We start from the raw sequence: 22,067 nt of genomic DNA, 5'->3' as shown, positions 1-22,067 counted from the left end.
TCTGGTAATTTGGCCCAGCTTTTTGGGTTATTATTTTAATACTGACATTCAATACAGAAGGCACATGGAAACAGGAGCCTGCTAAGGAACAGCAGTAGTATCTGTCCAATCACTGCATCCACGGGCCATGATGTTCTGCCACAGATTGAGTAATGCGGACTCGACTTTTACTTCCCTGAACGTTAAGTTCTCTACCTTAGACTCTAACTCCAAGGCTCCATCCGTTTTCGTGCTTTTCAGGGGCAGACTGGTCAAGAGGAGCCCTCCCGCCCACGTTAAGCATGTGCTTTATGGCAGTGGAGACCCTTGCAGAGCTTGAGAACTGTGCCAAGATAGAATTGCCTCAATTGCTTTCTTTCTGCACATTGATTGGGTTTCTCCTTCCCAGTTTACCCTCCTTTTGGAAAGATAGTTTTGTGCTGTAGTGTTGCTAGGAGGTGGACTGCTATTTAGCATGCTAAGTCCTGGGTTCAATCCCCAAACCACCAAGACAGCAAACAAACACCATCTCTCCCCTATTCTGTAAATGACCTAAACATCTACCATGCTCCAGCTCCTGTGAGGCACCCCAAAGGCCAAGAGTTAAGAGCCAGCGACTGCAAGGGGGGGGGGTCTGTTGTGGCTAGAAGTAGAAGGAACACTATCCCTATTTACAGGGATAACTTTAGAGAATTTGACAATGCAGATAACTGCCGTCTATTCCAGTTGTTATAAAAAGTGACTTTTGGTGTGTTTGCAAACCCTTAGCTTCAGGGGAAATCCCTGGCAGGTTCCCAGCAGTGCACTAGAATCCTGAACTCAAGCAACACTGGACTCCAGCAGCACAACGGCTGTGCCATCAAATCACCAGAGCCTCTGGAAATTGAGGGCCCCCTCCTAGAGTAAAGCTTGCAATTAAACACTGTGGGGATGGCAGGGGAGGGCTGTATCCACTTGAAAGAGCTCGCACATGCCTGCCCCGCAGTTACAATCACCTGAAAGTCAGCCTTCATTCCCTTCCTGCCATTCCCGTGAGCTAGCTCCATAAGGAATACAAGGCTTCCCATATAGAGGGGGAGTTCCTAGGACAGGTGCTCCTCCAAATTAAAGTCTGTGTGTAGCTTCTTAAATGTGCCAAAGTAGAAATCTACCCAACGGTTCCAACATCAAGTGTTGGTTCTGGAGTGACAAGTGACCGACAGGAAGCTAACAGCTTATTCTTTAGTTTCCGAACTGAGTTCACCAAGACGCAGTCACTGTGACACAAATCGGAGGCTTAGAGTTCAAAGGGGTAGCAGGGCCATACCTGACGGTGGAGTCTGAGGAGCCCGTGATGATCACCCTCTCGTCATACTGCAGACACAGGACAGAGCCTGTGTGGCCTGTGAGAATCCGCTTGCATTCCAGTGTGCTTTTATCCCAGATCTAGGATGGCAAACGAGACCCTTTTGATCACTGTCATAATGGGTGCTGTGGAGACTTGTTGTTCTGGACATGTGTGATCCCCAACATCAAAGCCCAGAGAGGGCAAGACTGCGTTCTTTCCTCCAGGTTGAGCTAAGCTCCTGGATGTGTTGACTTCAGCTCTAATGCTAACTTATCCTTTTCATCAAGGCGGAAGAGTAGCCTATAATTACCAAGGCCAAAGTAACAACAGTTCCCCCATCAGTGCACTTCTAGAAGGGGGTTCAACCCTGGACTACGCATTTATACGATTGTGTGGGGAGAAGCAGACATTTGCCCTTCAGGGAAATGATTCTCATGTTCTAGAAACAACACTCAAGGCCAGGCTTCAGACTGCTGTGTGAGTGTGGTCACCCTCCTCCAACAATGCTCCTCCCGTGAGGAGGGTCCAGTCACCTTGATGGTGTTGTCTCGAAGGCCACTGACTATCTTCTGGTCATCATACTGTAAACAGTAGACCCCTTTACTTGTTTCACTCCGGCAGTGGATTCTCTGTAAACTGTGTCGCCCACATCTCCAATTGGACTCTATTGTCTAAACAGAGGTTCCAAAGCAACAGTTAATTAGGAAAGAAGGCACCTCAGTTTACGGCAGGGGTTCTCATCCTGTGGGTCTCCACCCCTTTGGGGCCTCATCAACCCTTTCACAGGGGTGGTTTAAGACCACTGGAAAACAGACATCTACATTACAATTCACAACAGTAGCAAAATTACAGTTATGAAGTAGCAATGAAAATAATTTTTATGGCTGGAGGTCACTACCACACATTAGGAAGGTTGAGAGCCACTGCTCAATATGCTTCATACAACAAGCTAAAAGGTAGGCACCAAGTAAGGCTGCAGGCCCAGTGTTCCTCTTAGGCACGTGGTATCCATGCCTGCTGATGGCCTTTCTTGAAGCTCACCAGCGTCAGAGTTGCAAACTCACACTGCTGTTTTAGGAAGGTGGCAATCCTTCTCTACAAAGGTTTTAAAGCTGGACAAAATTTGGCCAGGAATTTTCTGTACTTTATCAACCTTATTCTAGTAAAGATACCAACTTCTGCTGATTCACATTGAAAAGTTTAATGGGTTTTCTATAGTACTGTAACTTAAGCATACTAATGATACATTTCCACTCAGCAAATGTCTGGAAACATCGATTCTTACCTCAATGTCTTGTATAATTTTAGGATAAAGCGCTCTATAAAAGGAGTTGGGAGGCGCATTCTCATCAGGAGGTTTGTTTTTGAATAAGTATTGTCCCCTAAAAAACAAATATTGACCAGTGAAAATATCATAAATCCATTTATAAGCAGCTTTCTACTTTTCACAAAGTATTTCAGCTACCATTACACATAACTTCCATTAATGAGTCTGGCAAGGCACGATGGTCAGCTGATTTTTGGAGTCCTCTGTCAAAATGTTAACGTGGAATCTAAGGAACTGGACCAACATTGGTTCCAGTACAGAATGTCAGAGTACCAAGCCCTCTGGGATGCTTTAGGCTGATAGAAGTATACTCAGAACCCATCTGCTGGTCTGTTAGGCTTCTATACATTTACTGACTTCATCGTTTGATAAAATGGTGATTCCTCTGGTTAATAATAACTATTGCCTTTTCTCCCTTAGTGCTGTGGCTTGAACCCAGAGCAATGCTCACTGGGCACAGCAGCTTACCACTCTACCAGTGTGCTGCCGCCGAACTAGCACAAGCCCGAGTCAAGCTGTGCCAGCGTCAGAGGACGCCTAGCATGCTGGGTAACAGAAATGCTTCCTTCTGTCATGATCGAGCTTCATGTTATTTAGCACAGAGTAAGGTGTGTTGCTAGCTGTCTGCTTGGTCACCCTGGCTATTCCTGATCACTGCCAAAAGAGGCAGTTCAGGTCCTACAACAGAGACAAAGGACTGCATGCATGTCTAACAGTAGGGAGGGAAGAGGTGCATCATATGTGAGGCAGGAGGCTGCTTTCAGAGGCGTGCTCTGGCGTGCACACAGATGCCATTTCCTGACTTTGACTCGGGCATGCAGCACGTTACGTGCCCTTCCTTACGACAGCACATTTCTAAAGGCTCACAGCCAAGCTAGACTGCTACCAAACAAACAAACAAACAAAGGTAAATGGCAATCACTTCCTGCTGGGTAAAAATTTAATTCCTTATCCTGAAGTTAAGAGCCCACCAAACACGGTGTGACGCTAGTAAAGCCCACTGTGGGTGTGCTGACTGCTCGTCTCACTGGCACCGTGCCCTGCAGACGGGAGACAGGCAGAAATGCCTCTGAGTGCAATCCTGGCACCAGAGAAACCATGTTTTCTCTGGGCCAGTCATCCACTTGTGCCTCTATAGCTCCATTACAATATAATTAATTGTTCGAAGTCTCCAGGAGAGCTTCTCCCCTGCCCTCTCCCTATTATACACCTTGAAAATTAGTTGAGAAAGTCTCCTATCAGGAAGGTAGCTGGCTCTGATGTCTATCCCAACACAGAAAAGAACATTTGCACTGGGGAAGTGAAAAGAACAGGGTTTTTGTTTTGTTTTGTTTTGTTTTGTTTTGAAAGGACTGTGAGATAGGAGATATCAACATAAAGGGTAAGCAAACTACTTTGAGAGATAATTCTGGATTAATGGCACCCTTCTCTCAACAGTTTGATTACATAAACACTTTGCATGCAGATGAGATTTTTAACTGTTGCTTTTCAGTGCCCACCATTCCTGAGATTTGAGTCTTTGTCATTTCTATAAGGGATTTCCCTCACATCCAGTGATAGTTTCTGCATATCCTCAGATAATAGGACTCAAATGAATCTCTAATCTTGCTTTTTATCCCACTGCTTTTATATGCCTTACAAACATGTACTAATTTCTCCAAATCAAAAATGCTATAAAAGGAGTGACTGGATATTGAGAACTGGCTCCTTAGCCTGTATCTGTTTTAAGTCACAATCTTTTCTGGTGCATGTTCTCTGACAATGGGGGTCGCTTCTAGGAGAAACGCCTGGTACCTAGGAGACCGTGAGTGAATGACAGACATGAATATTAAATTTAGGATGTTATCATAAAATGTGATCTCCTGATTAAGAAAATGGACTTTTCCCAAGTGGTCTTTTATCATCCTTTTAAGAGTTACCATTACTGAGTAGAAAGCATTATCTAGTGTTACTTAAGAGAAAAAACTGTGAAGTTCATGTCCTAGGGGCAAACTGTCAGATCCATCTGGGTATGAAATATAACAGTAAAGTGGAAGTTAAATCTTGGTGACTCCAACTGTTCTAGGAAGACTGTATTTACTTGTATACTTTTGGGAAGAAGACTCGGGAGGTATTTTCAAAGATGCTCCTATCGGGGACAAGGACAGCGCAGAAAGGCTTTATTTAACACAGAGGGCTTGGTAAAGAAAACTTCAAAACTTCATAATGAGCCGGGCATAGTAGCACACGCCTTTGATCCCAGCACCAGTAGGCAGAGGCAAGAGAGACTCTGAGTCTGAGGCCAGCTTTGGTCTACAGAGTGAGTTCCAAGACAGCCAGGGCTACAGAGAAAGATCCTGTCATAGAAAGAGAGAAGGCAGAGAGGATGGAAATAAGAAATTGGTTCTAAATTATTCCTTCTGAATAAGGGAGAATTTGGCACCCCTGTAATCCCAGCATTCAGAAGACTGGGGCTGGAGACTTGAGAACAAGCCGGGCCACACAGCAAGGCCTGTCTCAGCACCACTGCCACCCAAGCAGAAGACAATGAAAGAAAAGGGAGGTACAGCCCTCACCTGGAGACACCAAACGCCTTCACAGAGCACACAGTATCTGTATTTACCACTTCATGGAACAATAACAAGTTATATCAAATTGTATCAATTTGCTCAAAGACAAGGGAACTTGGTCAAAAAGCTGAATGACTTGCAAAGAGTGGGAGGGAGTTCAGAGGCTGCAGAGAAACAGAGGTAGTGAAGGCATGGATACATCTCAGCTCTAACTTCAAGAACCCGTTCAAGGGGCTGGGGATTTAGCTCAGTGGTAGAGCGCTTACCTAGGAAGCGCAAGGCCCTGGGTTCGGTCCCCAGCTCCGAAAAAAAAAACCAAAAAAAAAAAAAAAAAAAAAAAAAGAACCCGTTCAAAAGGCTAGAAAGTGGACTAGGAAGCAACTAAGGAGCAGAAAAATTGCTTAACATGTACAAAACTGTCAGCTTGGTTACAGGCACCACAAAAGTTATTTTTTAAAAAAGCCCCCCCAAAACTATCTTTTCAATGATATTTTTTTAATTACTGTCCTCATAACCAACATAAAAGACCCCACTGTTAGGATCAACCGTAAACAAGAGTCTGCTTTTCTGTTTGCACTCACACATATACACACCTCAGTTCTGTGTCTCCCGCCTTCAGAACAGGTTAACGTTTATGATGAAAGTCGCTATCACTCACAGGACAAACGGAAACAAAGTATCTTAACAAGGCATGAAATCTTTTTAGCTAAGAACGGAGTTTTTAAAATTGAGACTTAAGGCCTGAATTATCTGGAGGGATTATCTCCTAAGAGATAGAATATCTTCTCAGACACCTTGAAACTTAACCAAGTAAGCAACTATGTGCTCCATTCTGAAAGCTGGTCTTGGACTCTGCAGATAATGGTCTCTGAATACCATAGATGCTAACGATCAGAGTATGAGGGCAGTTAAGCAAAGGCGGTTTCTACTTTCCCGCATCGTAAGGAAGGACATGAAAACCAACGGAAAGGGGACAAAAAGAAACAAATAACCCTAAGCTCTGGTTTACAGTCATAGAGCAAGGATGTGCTAGCATTTGGACTGGAGCTGGATTTGAGAGCAAAGATTTTTAAGTATTCCTAATAGCTCACAGGACAGAAACTTCTGAAGTGCTTACCAGGGTACTCAGGTCAACACATTCATGAATCCATGAATTTCAAAGATACAAAAGCATGAGAGCCAAGCCAATTTGAAGGAAGGGTGATCTATTTCTCTCTCTCTCTCTCTCTCTCTCTCTCTCTCTCTCTCTCATGTATATGTGTATGTATGTGTATATAATATATATATATATTTCCTGCTTCAGTTTCCTTACTTGCTGGGATTACCATGTCCACCCAGCTAAGTGAGGATTTGTTTTTTGTTTTTGTTTTTTGTTTTTTTTTGCTTACAGGACTGGACCCAAAGCCTTTATACACAGTGAGGGCACCTGTAGCCCTTAGCTGTTTTTACACTTGTTTTGAGACAGGGTCAGGCTGAGTGAGGGTGGCCACATATGTCCTAGCCGCCTTCCTTCTTCTTGGAAAAGCAGGCCGTATGGCCCAAACGGAGCTTCCCCTTAGTAATCTTAACTGTTTGAGGTTGTGTATGACTCCAGACCCAAAAGGAACCAAAATAAATAAATAAATAAATAAATAAATAAATAAATAAGTTCTGAAGGCAGTCACTGGGCACACACATGCCTATTGTCATTTTTTTATCAAATATACTTAATAACTTATTTAATGAATTATTCATACCTGACTTTCTTATAGTGACATTCTAGAGATATACTCTAAGGCAAAATTCTAAAAAGAAAAATATCTTCAAGAAGTTTTAATGAAATAGTGCCATTGCGCTCAGGGAACACTACTGGTGAAGTCTTTCAGGTCGTTGACTACACAAGGCCTTAGGAAATTCATAATCAAGCAAGCAAATCTAAAGATACAAGTTTTAGGAAGAAACAAATGATTTATACTAAATTCCACTTTTCATTCTTTCTGATAGCTTACTTCTACTTGGGCATAAAAATTAATTTTTGATTACAGAGGTGGTGAGACATGGAGGTGGAGACTGCAGTCTGGGAAGAACAACAATTCCACCTTCCCCAGAAGAGGAGGAAGTAGGAGTGGGCTCTTTCTACCTGATTCAAAGCTCTCTTTCCTTCCTTAAAAGTTCTCTCTCAGCCTTTCTGCAAAATTCCAACTTCGTCCAGAGAGCAGAATGTTTTGTTTTTTTTTGGTTCTTTTTTTTTTTCGGAGCTGGGGACCGAACCCAGGGCCTTGCGCTTCCTAGGTAAGCGCTCTACCGCTGAGCTAAATCCCCAGCCCCGAGAGCAGAATGTTTTAACTGGGAGGGCAGTCAGTTTTCTTTTTTCTTTTGAAAAATGTCATCTCATGATCGACTGGTCAGAAGAAAACTACTGCGTACATGGACAGCAATTCGCTTGTATTTTTAGCTAAAAATTGGACAAGGACTATGGCTGATGGGAAGTGTCCCTGCTGGCTCCCGACATTCCCTCATGCTCAGCAGCCAGGTGGGGGGGGGGGGGGGGATGCCGGAATGAGGCAGGAAGAGGAAGGGAAGGGCTCACCACCCTCTGCGCTCTGCCAGGCCTCGCCACAGAGAGTCTGTCCTGACCATCCTCTCGATGAGCTTCTTCCACAGCATGCCGTCCGACGTCACGCGGTACCATTCCTTGCACACAAGCTCAGCAGCACACAGTGATCTGGCGTCCAAGTATGACAGAATGTTCTCAGCAATATGGTCCAGACCCCGTGCTTCAGTGAGGGAAGGAAGCACAAAAAGAACAGAGCGGGTGCTGAGCAATTTTTCACAGAAAGCCTTTAAAAGAGCAGTGCACGCTGTGAGATGAAGGCACACCACTGTCCCTAGTGTGGTCCAGCTTTGCTCAAACAAGAGACTTGGGTAAAATGAGTGTCAATAATTTTTCCATAAGGTTACAGAAATGAACAGTATTTTCCATCTTCTGTTAGATAAGGAAGTTAAAGCTAACAACCAGCAAACCCCCAAGACATTAAAAATAAAAAGGAGTCCAGAAAACAGTTCCCATCTATCTATATGGATTTCAACACTAGGGGATGTTCTACGGATGGCGTCTCAAACTCAGTGATTCAGACCCCCCGAAATCCTGATATTAGGTCCATTTCTCATTCTCTCCTATTACTGCTGCAGTTCCAAAGCTATTCAGTGAAAGAAATATCCTTTAAATGTACTGGGGAGAGAGAGGCAGCAAGTCAGACTGCTCTGGGACATGGGACGTGGGCAAGAGGAGAAAAGTGAGCACACTGTCCAAGAGCAGCCTGAGAGGAGACACAGGGACCCTGAGAGGAGACACAGGGACATTAAGGTTCAAAGAGGAGTCTGACTGCATGTTAAAAACAAAACAAAGCCTACTGCTCTAAAACCTAAGCGGCACTTGACCTAAAAAGGAAAAAAGAATCTTACCAGTAAACATGAGGGTAGCATTTCAAAAGAAAATATGGCAGGCTGATCTTGGGCGGTGGAAACTAGCATACTCCCCAATTAAAGCTCTTTACCACCCATATATACATCAAGGCCTGGGTGGGAAAGAGCCCATCAAATAGGATGGCCACCCTAGCAACACTTTTGGCATTGCTGTTCCAAGTTCTCAGGTCAGACAAACCATTCACAATCTCTGAGGTCTTCTGAAGGCTCACAAGTTGGGATGGATTCCTTCAGTCTGTCATCTGCAGGCATGAACGGGAAAGGACTGACGCCGTGCGTTTTTGACTCTGCGTGTCTCCCCTGAATCATATGGAGACACACTTGGCTGCCATTAGCAGCAATCCAAATATGCTTATTAAACATTATTCTAATTATAAAAATTGTATGGCTATCTGTCAAATTCTCCAGCAGACTTGGGGAAAGAAAGCTTTAAGTGGATCTTGTTGGCTGGCGTCACATGTTCATATTTAAGTATAAGCAGATGGAGGCATCCGCCACCTAATTCTTATTAAAGGAATATGATTATAGGCCAATTAAAGATAATAAAGTTCCTCACCGAAGATACGATGATGACATATTTCCCAAATCTTTTATATTTAAATGTTCTACAATATCAGAAAAGGCATTCTTACATTTTTAATGGCTGCCATCAATGGCAGCCTGATTGTGTACAATGTACCAGTAATAAGAGTAATTTCACCCAACACTCCAAACAAAACAGTTACATAATGGACTATAGGCAATCTCTGGAGTAGTTTGGTTTACTAAATGTAGCCAGATGGTGTAGGTTGAGAAGCTTAAATGGCTGTTAGGCACTGGACATGATTTAATACCACATAGTCTAGTCAGCTGATACACACTAGGGATCAGTCCAGTATTAGGCAAAATACACTGGTCCAATCAACACTGGTTCAATTCTTAGTGTCTAAGCCTGAGACAGTAACATGTTTCAATGATTGGGAAGAGAATAGCAGTAGGTGTACTCAGATTGTGCAAAGAAAAGTGCTTGCCAATGGCTACAAAAAATCCAGTATTTTACAAGAGGACAAAATCTATTCTATTTAAGCAAAGAATATAGGTACAATTCAGTTTTAAAGTGGTTACTCATAATATACAAATAAACATTTAATTTTAAAAGGTAATTTATTTTAGGTTCAGAAAAACAAAGCTTTAAGAAATTGCTGCCAAGGAATGAGAGAGGCAGCACCACACAGTTCTAAGGCAGCTCCTGCTAGTGCAGTGTGCTGGAGGAGAGGCTGTCAGCATGGACCAGAGCCTTAGAAGTGAGGTTGCTGGTGGGGTGCCCAGCTGCAATCACAGGAGGGGTGGGGCAGGGGGAACGCTGACATCTGAGGTCGGTTTAAGTCACAAAGTAGGAGCTTATCTCAAAAGGAGAAGAAACTCTCTAAAAGGTTCCTGCTCTAGGGCAGCAGGTGGGGGTTAGCGGCACCATGCTTGTGTGACGCCCTGGGTTCAATTCCCAATACCAAACCAAAATACCCAGAAACATAAAAAAAAAAACAAAAAAACCATGAAACCAAAATAAACACAAACAAAACAAAATCACAGCACACCGAAACTCTTCATAGTCTTTAATACAACAATTCTACTTTGGGTGTTTTTCTTCTGAGACTGTCTATAAATTAATGCATAAGAATGTCTACCATGGTATAATTTATACAGAGAAAAATTAACAAAGGGTAAAGAATGTATTCACACTATACAACCTACTATTGGACTAAATCATTTAAAATAACCCACACTTAGGAAAATAGGCTTTAACATATTAAGAAAAGTTTTTAAAAAACAGGCTCCAGATCTATAGGGAAATAAACACACTGATCGGAACTTTATAAGAAAAACAAAGAACTGTGTGGTGGAGTTCTGGGCAACTGTATTCTATATTCTGTGTGTGTGTGTGTGTGTGTGTGTGTGTGTGTGTGTGTGTGTGTGTGTATTCACATGTGTGAATGGAGGTCAGTGAGCCCCATGGGTCTGCCTACGTCTGCCTCCCTAGGGCTGGGGCTACAAACGTACCCCTCTTTCAGCTCTCTTCTGGAGACTGGGGATCAAACTCAGGAACTTAGCTTCCACACTGACTATTACTGGCTGAGCCACCATCCATATGCACATGTATATGTATTTATACATAGCTGTATTCTGATGTGTCGACGATGACTAACTATTCCCTAAGGAAAGTGTAGCCCATGTAAACCTCCTATTTCCATGCCTGGCAGGGTTCTGGATCACTGTTAAAGAAGGGAGGGGACACTCTGGAGACGCTTACTTAGTGACGGAGTATTTATCTAGTTTGCACAGAATTCGGGGTTCACTTCTTGAAGATTGTGACCTTTCTTCTAAAATATTAAAAAATGCTTTTTAAAAATTAATTCCTACAATAGCATTTTTTTAATGGATGTGGTAGAAGCTAATGCATGAGGACGTTGGTTTTTGAGCCAGCTTGAGCTAGGTAGAGAGACTGTCTCTTAAACAACTCCAACAACAAAATAAACACTCATTTTGTGTGTGTGTGTGTGTGTGTGTGTGTGTGTGTGTGTGTGTGTGTGTGTGTGTGTGTGTGTGGTTTTTTTTTGTTGCTAAAATTCACATCCAAATTCAAGTACATGAAAAGAACTGAAAATAAAGCATATAAGTCATGCTTCAAATCTGGTAACAGTTAAGGAAAACACAAAACTAGACTTGGAACTGCATATAGGTTAAACAAAAAAGGCTGAGCAGAGGGTCAGGAGACAAAGTAAAACGGAATTTAATTATGCAGTTTGACTTTTCTTTTATTTTGATGAAGGTATAATTAATGACTTGGTCTGTAACTATCAAAGCAAACAAGAATTTCTAAATTTATTTCATGTGCATTGGTGTTTTGCTTGCACATATGTTTGTATAATAAGGTTGCTGGATCCTCTGAAGCTGGACTTACCGATAGCTGTGAGTTACTATGTGGGTGCTGGGAATTGAACTCAGGTCCTTGAGAAGAGCAACCAGTGCTCTTAACCACTGAGCCATCTCTCCAGCCTCCAAACAAAAATTTTAAAAAGAGAAATGTAGCTAGGAGTGTTACACTTGTAGTCTCAGCAATTGATTTCTTTTTTTCTTTCTTGCCCCACCCCTACCCCCAAAGGGTTTCTCTGTGTAACAGAGTCATGGCTGTCCTGGATTCACTTTGTAGACCAGGCTGGCCTGGAACTCACAAAGATCTACCTGCCTCTACCTCCCAAATGTTGAGATTAAAGGCGTGTGCCACCATGCTTGATATCCCAGCATGTCAGTGCTAAGACAGGACTGCTGAATTTGAGGCAGGTCTTGGCTGCATTGTGAATCTAGGTTATGGAGAAGCAGGGCTGGGGAGAATAAGGTTGAAGATCCAGCTCCATTACTGCTATGGCGAATGAACTCAGACTTTACAAGGATGTGCACATACCTGGCAGTGCAGTTATGAAATCCCTCTGCAGCATAGGCTTTAGATAGGAGTTGATGTGCCCATGCTGGTAATGACACATTTGAGATATAAGGTGTTCTACAAATTCCACTTGATCAGACTCTGACCACTGCTCAAAGTACTTGACACACAGCTCCTTTTCCTTCTCATAGCTTGCTGAGAGTTTCCGCTGCTTGGGCACAATCATGCTGGAGGTGCCATTGGCAAGTTTTGTCTGTTGGAGGGAGGGGATTGAAAGAATCATTTAACAGCAAGCATTGAAAATGAGGGAAAGAGTCTAAATCTCCTTGTCTGGTATGTAACGTGTATCTTTGCAACTGAATTATTCTTGTTGGATTTATTGCAATTGAGTATTTTGAACCATGATCATGTGGAAAGCCTTACAAATACCAAAGTGGAGGTCAATCAGGTATACCGTGGGAAGACCAAGCATCCATTTCTACAAGTTTAATCTACGGGGATACACAGATTAAAAACTGAGAGCCAGATGCATTTAATCATTATTAGCAAGCAAAAAGTTTAATTTGTTCTTTATCGTATGTAGCAGTTATTGGACAGGTAGATAATTAGTTGTTCACACTAACTTTTTTTTTTAAGTCAAATAAGTTTTATACACAAAGAAAGACCAATGAATATTTACAGACCTCACAAAAGTCTAATAACTCAGGCTGGAGAGATGGATCAGTGGTTAAGAGCACTGGCTGCTCTTTCACAGGTACTGGGTTCAATTCCCAACAACCACATGGTGGCTCACAACCATCTGTAATGGGATATGATGCCCTCTTCTGGTGTGTCTGAAGACAGCAACAGTATACTCATACACATTAAATAAATAAATAAAAATTTAAAAAAAAAGTCTAATAACTTATAAGCTCAAGTTAACCTTTTCTTTCAAAAAAAATTCCACCTTCCTGGTTATCAAAAAATTAAAGGCTATACTTTTTAGTAACTGAGTCATTTAATAGATATTTATTGAGTATCTACAATGTATTCAACACTGTTCTAGGTGCCAGGACTACAACAATGAACAAACCCAGCAGAGTGCTGTCAGGAACATATACTCTGCCTGAAGAGGTACATATCACTATAATATAAACAGTGCTGCTGAGAAAAGCAGAAAAAATACTAGAAAAGGACTGGAGAAATGAGCTAGCAGGGAAAGAAAGCCCCAACACTAAGCCTGATGACCAGAGATTAATCCTTGGAGTCCACACGGTGGAAGGAGTGAGCCAACTCCTAGAAGGTGTCCTCTGACCTCCACATATGCTCTGCGGAGAGAGAAAGTGTGTGTGTGTGTGTGTGTGTGTGTGTGTGTGTGTGTGTGTGTGTACACTCAGACACAATAAATAAATGTAAAGAAGAACAGAAAGAGGGAGTACGTTATTATGGTTGGCAAAATTCTAAGATGACTCCATGAAGATTCCCATTATAGGGTATGTAGGCAAGTCCTGTGGATCGCTATGAATTTGGGGCCAGCCAGTCTATACTGTGAGTTCCAGGTCAGTCAGACCCAGTCTTAAAGAGAATCCTATCATACACATACCTTCCCTTAGATCAAACGCTATCATAGGTACTGTTAGGTTTAAAAGGATGACACAATCGGTTGACCTCAAAAGAGATTACTAAATTGAAAATGGGAGTTCACAACTGCAATAATTTTTAAGAAGTATTACCTAATTATATGAGGTCTTCAGTTTTTAAAAAGATATATTTTAAAAAAAATTTTTTTTTTTGGTTCTATTTTTCGGAGCTGGGGACCGAACCCAGGGCCTTGCGCTTCCTAGGCAAGCGCTCTACCACTGAGCTAAATCCCCAACCCCTTAAAATTTATTTTATGTATATGAATATATGGAGCTGTCTTCAGAACACCAGAAGAGGGCATCAGCTCTCATTGTAGATGGTTGAGTCACCATGTGGCTGCTGGGAATTGAACTCAGTACTCTGGAAGAGCAGTCAGTGCTCTTAACCACTGAGCCATCTCTCCAGCCCCATATTTTTTTTACCCCCCCCCCCCCCAGAGCTGAGGACCCAACCCTTGTGCTTGCTAGGCAAGTGCTCTACCACTGGGCTAAATCCCCAACCCCCAGCCCCTATGTTTTTTTTTTTTTTAAAAGATTTTTATTTATTTATTATGTAATAGTGTTTTGCCTGTGTGCATGACTGCAGGCCAGAAGAGGGCATCGGATCCCATTACAGATGGTTCTGAGCCACCCTGTGGTTGCTGGGAATTGAACTCAGGACCTCTGGAAGAACAGTCAGCGCTCTTAACCGCTGAGCCATCTCTCCAGCCCACCCCCATAGTTTTAATTTGTTTTTCCCCCATGTGGGTGCTGAGGAAGAAGGTTGACATGTGAGATAGAGAATTTGATCAAACTCTAAGCGTGAAGAACAGCTGCTACTGATGAGCACCAAGAACATCAAGAGTCTAAGTTTTCCTGCAATGACAGGGACAGTCTACTCCCAAAAGGAAGGTGTGAGGACTTCCCCAGGAGCTTCTAGGTGAGAATTTGGCTGGTTAACACACTGACCTCAGCTTTATGACACCTGAACTGAGAACACAGCCATGCTGGGTCGGTCACCCTTCCCATCTCTAGAACCATGAGCTAACAACAAAGAGGTGTGTTTGAACTTGCCATGTCTTTGATAATGTTACTCAGGAACTTAACGTGACTGCTTAACTCTACTCCGTCATACAGGTTTCCTAATGGGTGATAGTTGAACCTAACACTTTGCTATAGAGAAGAAGACTAAGCTACTAACCTAACTGGGTGGGGGTGGGGGGGGTTGAGAGCAGAGGCATTCTGTCAGGCATGCTCAAGGACTCCAAAGAATTGGCAAAGAGAACACTGGAGAGGTCGGAGCCATGCCACTCAGCCCATCCTACACTTAGTCCATTCAGCTAACGCCCTCGTGTCCTTAACTCCTACTTTCCCTCTAAAATGAACACTGCTCTTCCCACCTAGAGAATTTAAGTTAACAGGGTGTGGAGAAGTCACAATCCAGGGCACTAAGCCCAGATGACTTCTACCCACTCCTTCACTCCTTATAGCATGAGCCACCATGCTGAAGAGAAAAATGGAGGATAAGAGGCCACAGGGACAAGCACTCAAGAGGTATGAGGGACACACACACACACACGCACACACACACACACACACACACACACACACACACACACTGATCCTGACTGCGTGGGGCATGTACTAGGAGGTCAAGCATGGACAAAAGGCAGCAACTTAGAGGCTATTTTAATGGTCCATGGAAGAGACACCATCTTTAGACTATAGTGGTGGCTGTAGAAGTAGAAAGAATTGGTAGAGCAAATCTCATCTAAACCTGGATGTGGGCAGGAGAAAAGGAGATGAGATTCACACTCATGTTTGTTTGAAGCTGCAGTGCATTGGGAAAAGACAGAAATCAACACAGCTACTCTCAGAAAAGTGATTTTTACAGAGGATGACAAGTGAGCACAACTGGATACCTTTCTAAGTAATTTGATGGACATATCTGCCTGAGGTACCCCTAATGAGGCATGGAGACCCATGTTGCTATAGAATTCATCATGCTTACGAATGCTGAATGTGGCATATCACTGTCCCACACTTGGCTACTCAACTTCTGCCATTAAGGCAGGAGCCTTGCCTATCTTGTCAGCAGCTGCTAACAGTGGACTTCCAAGAATGGCATGAAGGCACCTATCTACAAAGAAAGACTGACACCTGTGAGCAGCAAGCCTGGTGTGCAGAGCTGGGGGTTTTCTAGCATTGAGGCATCGTCCCCGTAAAGAGTGCAGTGATTAATAAGGACCTGCTGGGCACTGGCCATAGGGAGGGAGTTCAAGCTACTCTGTTGGCTGTTTGCAACTTAGCAAAGGGAAACTCATCAATGAGGAGTAAGAGTTATGGTACTAACAAACATACTGGCTCACAAGCTTAACCAAAAAGCCTCTTCTCATCCCAATGACAAAAGCCCACACTATCATCATCATTATCCCTGTCATAAAAGGTAGACATGGGCTGGAGATGTAACCCCGTGGCCACAGCACTTGTTTGGCATGGACTATGCCCTAAGTTTCACATATAAACATGCTCTGGTACAGGAGGATCACAAGTTTAAGGTCATCTTCATTTACGTAGCAATTTGGAGGCTAACCTGTACCAAATGAGATCGTGCCTTACAAAACCAAAAAGGCAACCAAAGCAACTCCCCCTCCTCCCTCACAAAAAGAATGAACAGGCTGAGTTGCAGCAGAGCTGTCTTCTGGCTAGAGCTCAGTTCCAGTAACATGGAACCATCCATTTGACGAAGTGTTGTTTCTGCTTACATAGATAGACCAGACATATCCGTGATCCCAGGGAGCCATGCTTGCTGCTGCAGCGGCTAGGCTGGCAGAAAAAAGCACCTAAGAGCTGAGGGACCTGGTAATTTTCCCACTGAGCGAGGCTTCAGTCAAGGCTTTCTTCTGCTTTCCCTGATCAAATCCTAAGCAGGGCTCTTAGAAAAGAGGAGTGAGGTGAACATTCACACACCTACAGCTGCTTTGGGGACGTGGGAGGCTTCTCCTCTGAGGTTATGGCCCTTCACAAGTGCACTTTCTTTGAAGAAGACTTGGACCTGAAAACACCCTCACTTCAAATGCTATTCAACCCTGAGCATACCCATCCCTATACCCAGCCACTAGAGCTGCGGCTGTGGGATTGGAGACTCACTCGCTTCCTCTGCTGTGTTTGTTTCCCTCATTTATAAAATGGGATAACAGGAACCATTTCACTACTTCATGACAGAGAAGAAGCCTTAACAAGCTTGCTCAGGAATCACACGGAGGGAGGTAGTAAGCATCCCTACTCCTATCCATGCCAATGACTAAACCAAGGGCCTCCACACTGGCTTGGGCAAGCACTCTCCCACTAGGCTACAGCCTAGTCCCTAATCAACACTAGAAACAACACTGTTAGAGCTGGGTTCCCCTCCTTTTGAAAACACACCTTTCTTCGTTAGTTTTGACTAAGTATATATGTGTTAAGAACACAGAGCGCTGAACTGTCACAGATGCCCAGGACAACCCCAGATCACAGAATAGGGCAGCATGAGCTCCACAGTGTTCCTTCACAGTCACTTGCCACCAAGAGTAACATTGGTTTCATTTTGGGATGCCCTCTTTTGGGACAGGGTCTAACTATGAAGCCCAGGCTAGCTTCAAATCTGTGCCAATCCTTCCTTCTGCCTTAGCCTCCAGACTGTTGGGTTTATACAGCATGCTACCACACCCAGATAAAATGCATGCTTTTGAAAATCATCTACTTAAGAAATTTATTGCAGCAGTAAAAATAAAAAATAAAAAAAATGAGAAAGCCCACACAACACTTAGAAAAGCTTGGCAAATGTGTAATGCCTGAAATTACAGACCCTGCTGAGGGAGTGTTTGCTTATTTTGAGACAGGATCTCATTATGTAGTCCTGGTTATCTTGGATCCCACTACATAGGTCAGGCTGTCCTTGGACTCAAGGAGATCCACCTGCCTCTGCCTCCTGAGCACTGGATTAAAGTGTGCCACACAGTGTGCCACTGTGCCTCCTGGGAATTTTTTTAAAATATGAATAAATGGAGAGGTCTGTTACACTCACACAAGACTCAGTATTGTTCATTCTTTCCAGCTTGATGTAAAGGGTAAATACAATATCAATTAAAACCTTAGCAGGCAAATTGATATACAATCTTCTAATTTGTAAAGAGATGCAAAGGGATGTAAACTAAAAGATGAATGGGCTGGAGAGATGGCTCAGTGGTTAGGAGCACTGGCTGCCCACCCAGAGGTCCCAAGTTCAATTCCCAGCAACCATATGGTGGCTCACAGCCATTTGTAATGGGATCTGATGCCCTCTTCTGGCACACAGGTGTACAGACTACAGCATTTTATTCTATGTCTCACATCCCACAACCCCTGCAGTGTGTGTGTACGTATGTGCTATGTGCGTGCAGGTGTGAGTCTAAAGGACACTTCCAAGAGCTGGCTCTCTCTGCTGTAGGTTTTGAGGATCAAACTCAGGTTGTTGGGTTTATAAGGCAAATGATTTTACCAACTGAACCCATCTTTCTGGCTCAGGACTACTGAATTTTAAAACATATGCAATAGTAACCAAGATTGTGTGGCTTTGATGGGAGCAGGAAAATGTGGGTCAATCAATCAACCAGAAGAAATTCAAATATAGCTGATTCTTTTTCCTTTCTCTCTTCACCTGACCTCTGAGACGGAGTATTACTATTTGGCTTATACTAGCCTTGTACTCAGAATTCTCCTGCCTCAGGTTCTCACTTGCCGTGTACCATCACGCCCAGCACCATGCAGTTGAATGGTTCTAGGATAACCCCACGGGGGAAGGATAACTTTTTTAAAGGTTAGGTGGGGGGAGGAGAATGGACTTAGAGAGTACAGGGAGAGACTGCTGTGACTTGAGGGCATTTGGACCGATGTGAAAACCCAGTGCAGTGGAAACTCCCTGGAATCTAGGAGAGTGACCCTAGTGAGAACCCCCAGTGGTGGGCTGGAACACCGACCTTCCACCTACAATCTGTCTTGCATGCGAGACAAGCTGGGGCAATGTTGACACAGAACTTGTAGGAGTGGCGAACCAATTTGAGGCCCATATCACGAGAAGGTCTGGTACTACCTGGGTGACCGAGAACCAGAGGCTGGATAACACAGACACCTAGGGTAGGAGCAAACACGACTGTCCCCTCAGCCTGAAAAGTCAATGAAATGATCCTAATGAAATTCTGTTCTACTCATAGACTCATGCCAAGTTCATGCATCATCAGAAAGACTGCCTCCGGCAGCTGATGGGAGTGGGTGCAGAGATTAACAAACATTAGGCAGAGAGGGAGCCCAGGTTGGAGGTCTCCATTGGGTCTTTTCCCTTGAAACTCAGGAAACCCCTCAGAAGAGGGGGAGGAAGAACTGCGGGAGCCAGAGGGGTAACCCTAACCCTGGGATAGCAGGAAGAATGGCCTGCGGAACCAAGCAAGCGGGACTCACGGGGGCTCACAGAGACTGAAGCAGTCAATCTCCGAGCCTGAGCTAGGGACTCTACTTGTTGGTTTGGTGTTTTGGGGGTGGGGACTCCTGACAGTGGGAATGGAATGGGAGTGTCTCTTACTCTTTTCCCTGCATTTGGGGTTGCCTTGTCCAGCCCTGATGTTAGGGTTTGTGCCTGGTCTTACTGTATCTTATGTCATGCTCCGTTGATGTCACTGGGAGGCCTGCTCTTTTCTGGGGTGATGGTAGTGGATCTGAGGGAGCAGGGAGGTGGAGAGGGACTGGGGAGAGTGGGAATTTTATTTTATGCGTGTGTGTTGTGTGCACTTGGCATGGTGTTTACAGAGATCAGAAAACAACTTTTGGGAGTTGATCTTCTACTGCATGGTCTTGGGGAGGTAACTTGGGTTTTCAGGGTTGACAGCAAGTGTGCTTATCTTTTGAGCAATCTCAGTTAGAAGCTGGGGGGAAATATTTTCAATAAATCTATTTAACAAAAGACTTTGGACTATATGCAGAAGTCATAGGACTTGATAGTGAGGAGGAAGAGGAGGAGGTGAGTAGTGCCAGCTGTTTCTTTATTAAGAATATACCTCAATTTTTGTTTGTTTTTTAAACTGGCAAAAGATGGGATACACCACCAAAACCAAACTTCTGGACCGTTAGTAATCAACAATAAGATGTTCAACATTTTAAGTTATTATGTAATTATAGCCATGAGACAGTACTACACATGGACTAAAATGAAAAAGACTGGCTATTTGGAACAATTGGCCTCTCATACATCACAGCTGCTAATGTGAATGGTGTAATTACTTTGGAAACAAAGTTGACAGTGTTTTATAGAGGCAAACACAGACGTTACCATATTTATCTCCTAAGCACAAAACACAATTCTACACATTAATGTTATTGTTTCTGCCTTCATAACAATCCTTCAGTGTCATAAGACACAAGTCCATCAAGAAGAGAATGATAAACAATAAATTGTAATGCAAGCACACAAAAAAATACTTAGTAACAACAAGAGGGAAACAGAACAACAAGGATGGATTCCAAAACACATGGACTACACAAGCCAGGCGTAAGCTCAGACAGTCCATGAGTTCACTCATGCCACTCCAAGAATGGCAAATCTAAACTTTATTTATAAAAGCAGATTAGTGGTTTCTATGGGTTGGGGGAAACTAGCTGGGGAAAGGTATGGGGGACTCACTGGGGCCACGGAAATCTTCTTGTTATAACAGCATGCAACTGACAAAATTTATTGAACCATAATACTTAATGCCACCATGATATTAATTTCATTTGTAACTAACACACTACATTTATAAAAGAACCCCAAAGGTCTTTGCTGTTCGGTCTCTTCTTTGACCATTCTCCCATACCGATTTGTCTACAAATGTCTGAAGTAAATTAAGTAAAATTTCCATTTGAGAAACTGAAAAATCCACAAGGGTACAGTGAAAAAGTTCAATTATTAAAACAACCAGAAGGCTGTATACTGGAGCGGGTGAGGAGAGAGATGAGAATGGTTGCTTGTGGCCGCAGAATTGATTCCGCTTTCCCAACACAAGCTTGATGACTCAAGCATCCTGTTCAAACGTCCAGGAAAGCTGACAAACAGCCTCAGCTTAATGACAACAGCAACCTCCTGCCGCCCTGCACAGCTCTTCTGCCTTTCTGTCTGCAATGAACAGTTGTCTCCAGACAAAGCTCGAATGATGCTGTCAGGTGACAAGCACACCAAATGAAAGGAGTTAAGTGTTTGTGGCACTGTCTTCCAGTTTAGGCCTAAAAGGCTAAGGGCCTCACCCCTGAAAATACATTACATGTACCACTTTCAAAATGACCATGAGTTTCTCTGCGGCTGCTGCCTGGGCCAGGAAGGGAAAATATAGTCTTACAGACATCAATTGGCTTAACCAATGGCATGACATGTGTGGGCTTTACTAAGTGTATCATGAAAAGTAATATCGTGGATAGCTGAACAGGACTATGAAATGACACTCATTTCCAGCTTACATGCAAACCCTACTGTAACCAACTAACAGGGAGGGTAGGGGAAGTGGAGAAATAATGTTTCAGACAAAGGATGCCATTAAGAATTATTTTGAGGGCTGGAGAGATGGCTTAGCAGTTAAGAGCACTGACGGTTCTTCCAGGGGTCCTGAGTTCAATTCCCAGCAACCACATGGTGACTCACAACCATCTGTAATGGAATCTGATGCCATCTTCTGGTGTGTCTGAAGACAGCGGCAGTGTACTCATATACATAAAATAAATAAATAATTCTTTTTAGAAAAAGAATTATTTTGAGGACAAGGCCAAAATGAAGAGACTGTTGGTGACTAGTGAGATGCAAACAATAAAAAAATATCTAAGGATTCTGTCCATTCATCCCATCCACCCACCCACTCACCTACCCATCCAGTCATTCATTAGAGATAGGGTCTTACTATGTAGTCCTGGCTGGTCTGGGATTCACTATGTAGACCAGACTGGCCTTGTATTCACAGAGATCCACCTGCCTCTGCCTCCCGAATGCTCAAATTAAAGGCGTGTGCCACCACCACAGATCATACATAACACACTCCTTTGAATATAATCACTCATTTCTTCTTCAAAGGAAGCACTGATAGATTAGCCTGGATAACAGCAGACCCAGGTTACAGTTCTTGCTTCTGTGGCCAGGAGAAATAAGTCCAAACTTGCCAGAATTCTTATATTGTTTCTGTGTTATATAGCCCAAGCTGGACTTAAATTTGTGATCCTCCTGCCTCATCCACCAGAGTACTGAGAATACAAGCAGGAACTACCATGTCTGGCTTGCCATAATTTTAGGGAAAAAGGCAAAAGCTTTTTGGAGGCACACATTGTAGTTTCTATAGGCTACTGCCAGGCTTTTGTTAAGCAAGAATCTAAAAAC

At 43.3% G+C, this 22,067-nt stretch overlaps 1 protein-coding gene across 24 annotated transcripts in view; it reads right to left on the bottom strand.

The window, feature by feature from the left end:
- Positions 1 to 22,067, bottom strand: part of Btrc (beta-transducin repeat containing E3 ubiquitin protein ligase) — a 168,831-nt gene that overhangs the window by 19,565 nt on the left and 127,199 nt on the right. For all 24 annotated transcript variants that reach the window (NM_001007148.2, XM_087575254.1, XM_087575272.1 and 21 more), the window contains 5 exon segments: positions 1,286 to 1,404; positions 1,840 to 1,977; positions 2,592 to 2,688; positions 7,752 to 7,938; positions 12,087 to 12,318. In NM_001007148.2, coding sequence (NP_001007149.2) covers positions 1,286 to 1,404; positions 1,840 to 1,977; positions 2,592 to 2,688; positions 7,752 to 7,938; positions 12,087 to 12,318 — 773 coding nt within the window.

The sequence above is a fragment of the Rattus norvegicus genome, chromosome 1 (assembly GCF_021556685.1).
Source record: "Rattus norvegicus strain SHRSP/BbbUtx chromosome 1, alternate assembly SHRSP_T2T, whole genome shotgun sequence".
NCBI lineage: Eukaryota > Metazoa > Chordata > Mammalia > Rodentia > Muridae > Rattus > Rattus norvegicus.
This window is presented reverse-complemented; position numbering and strand designations above follow the sequence as displayed.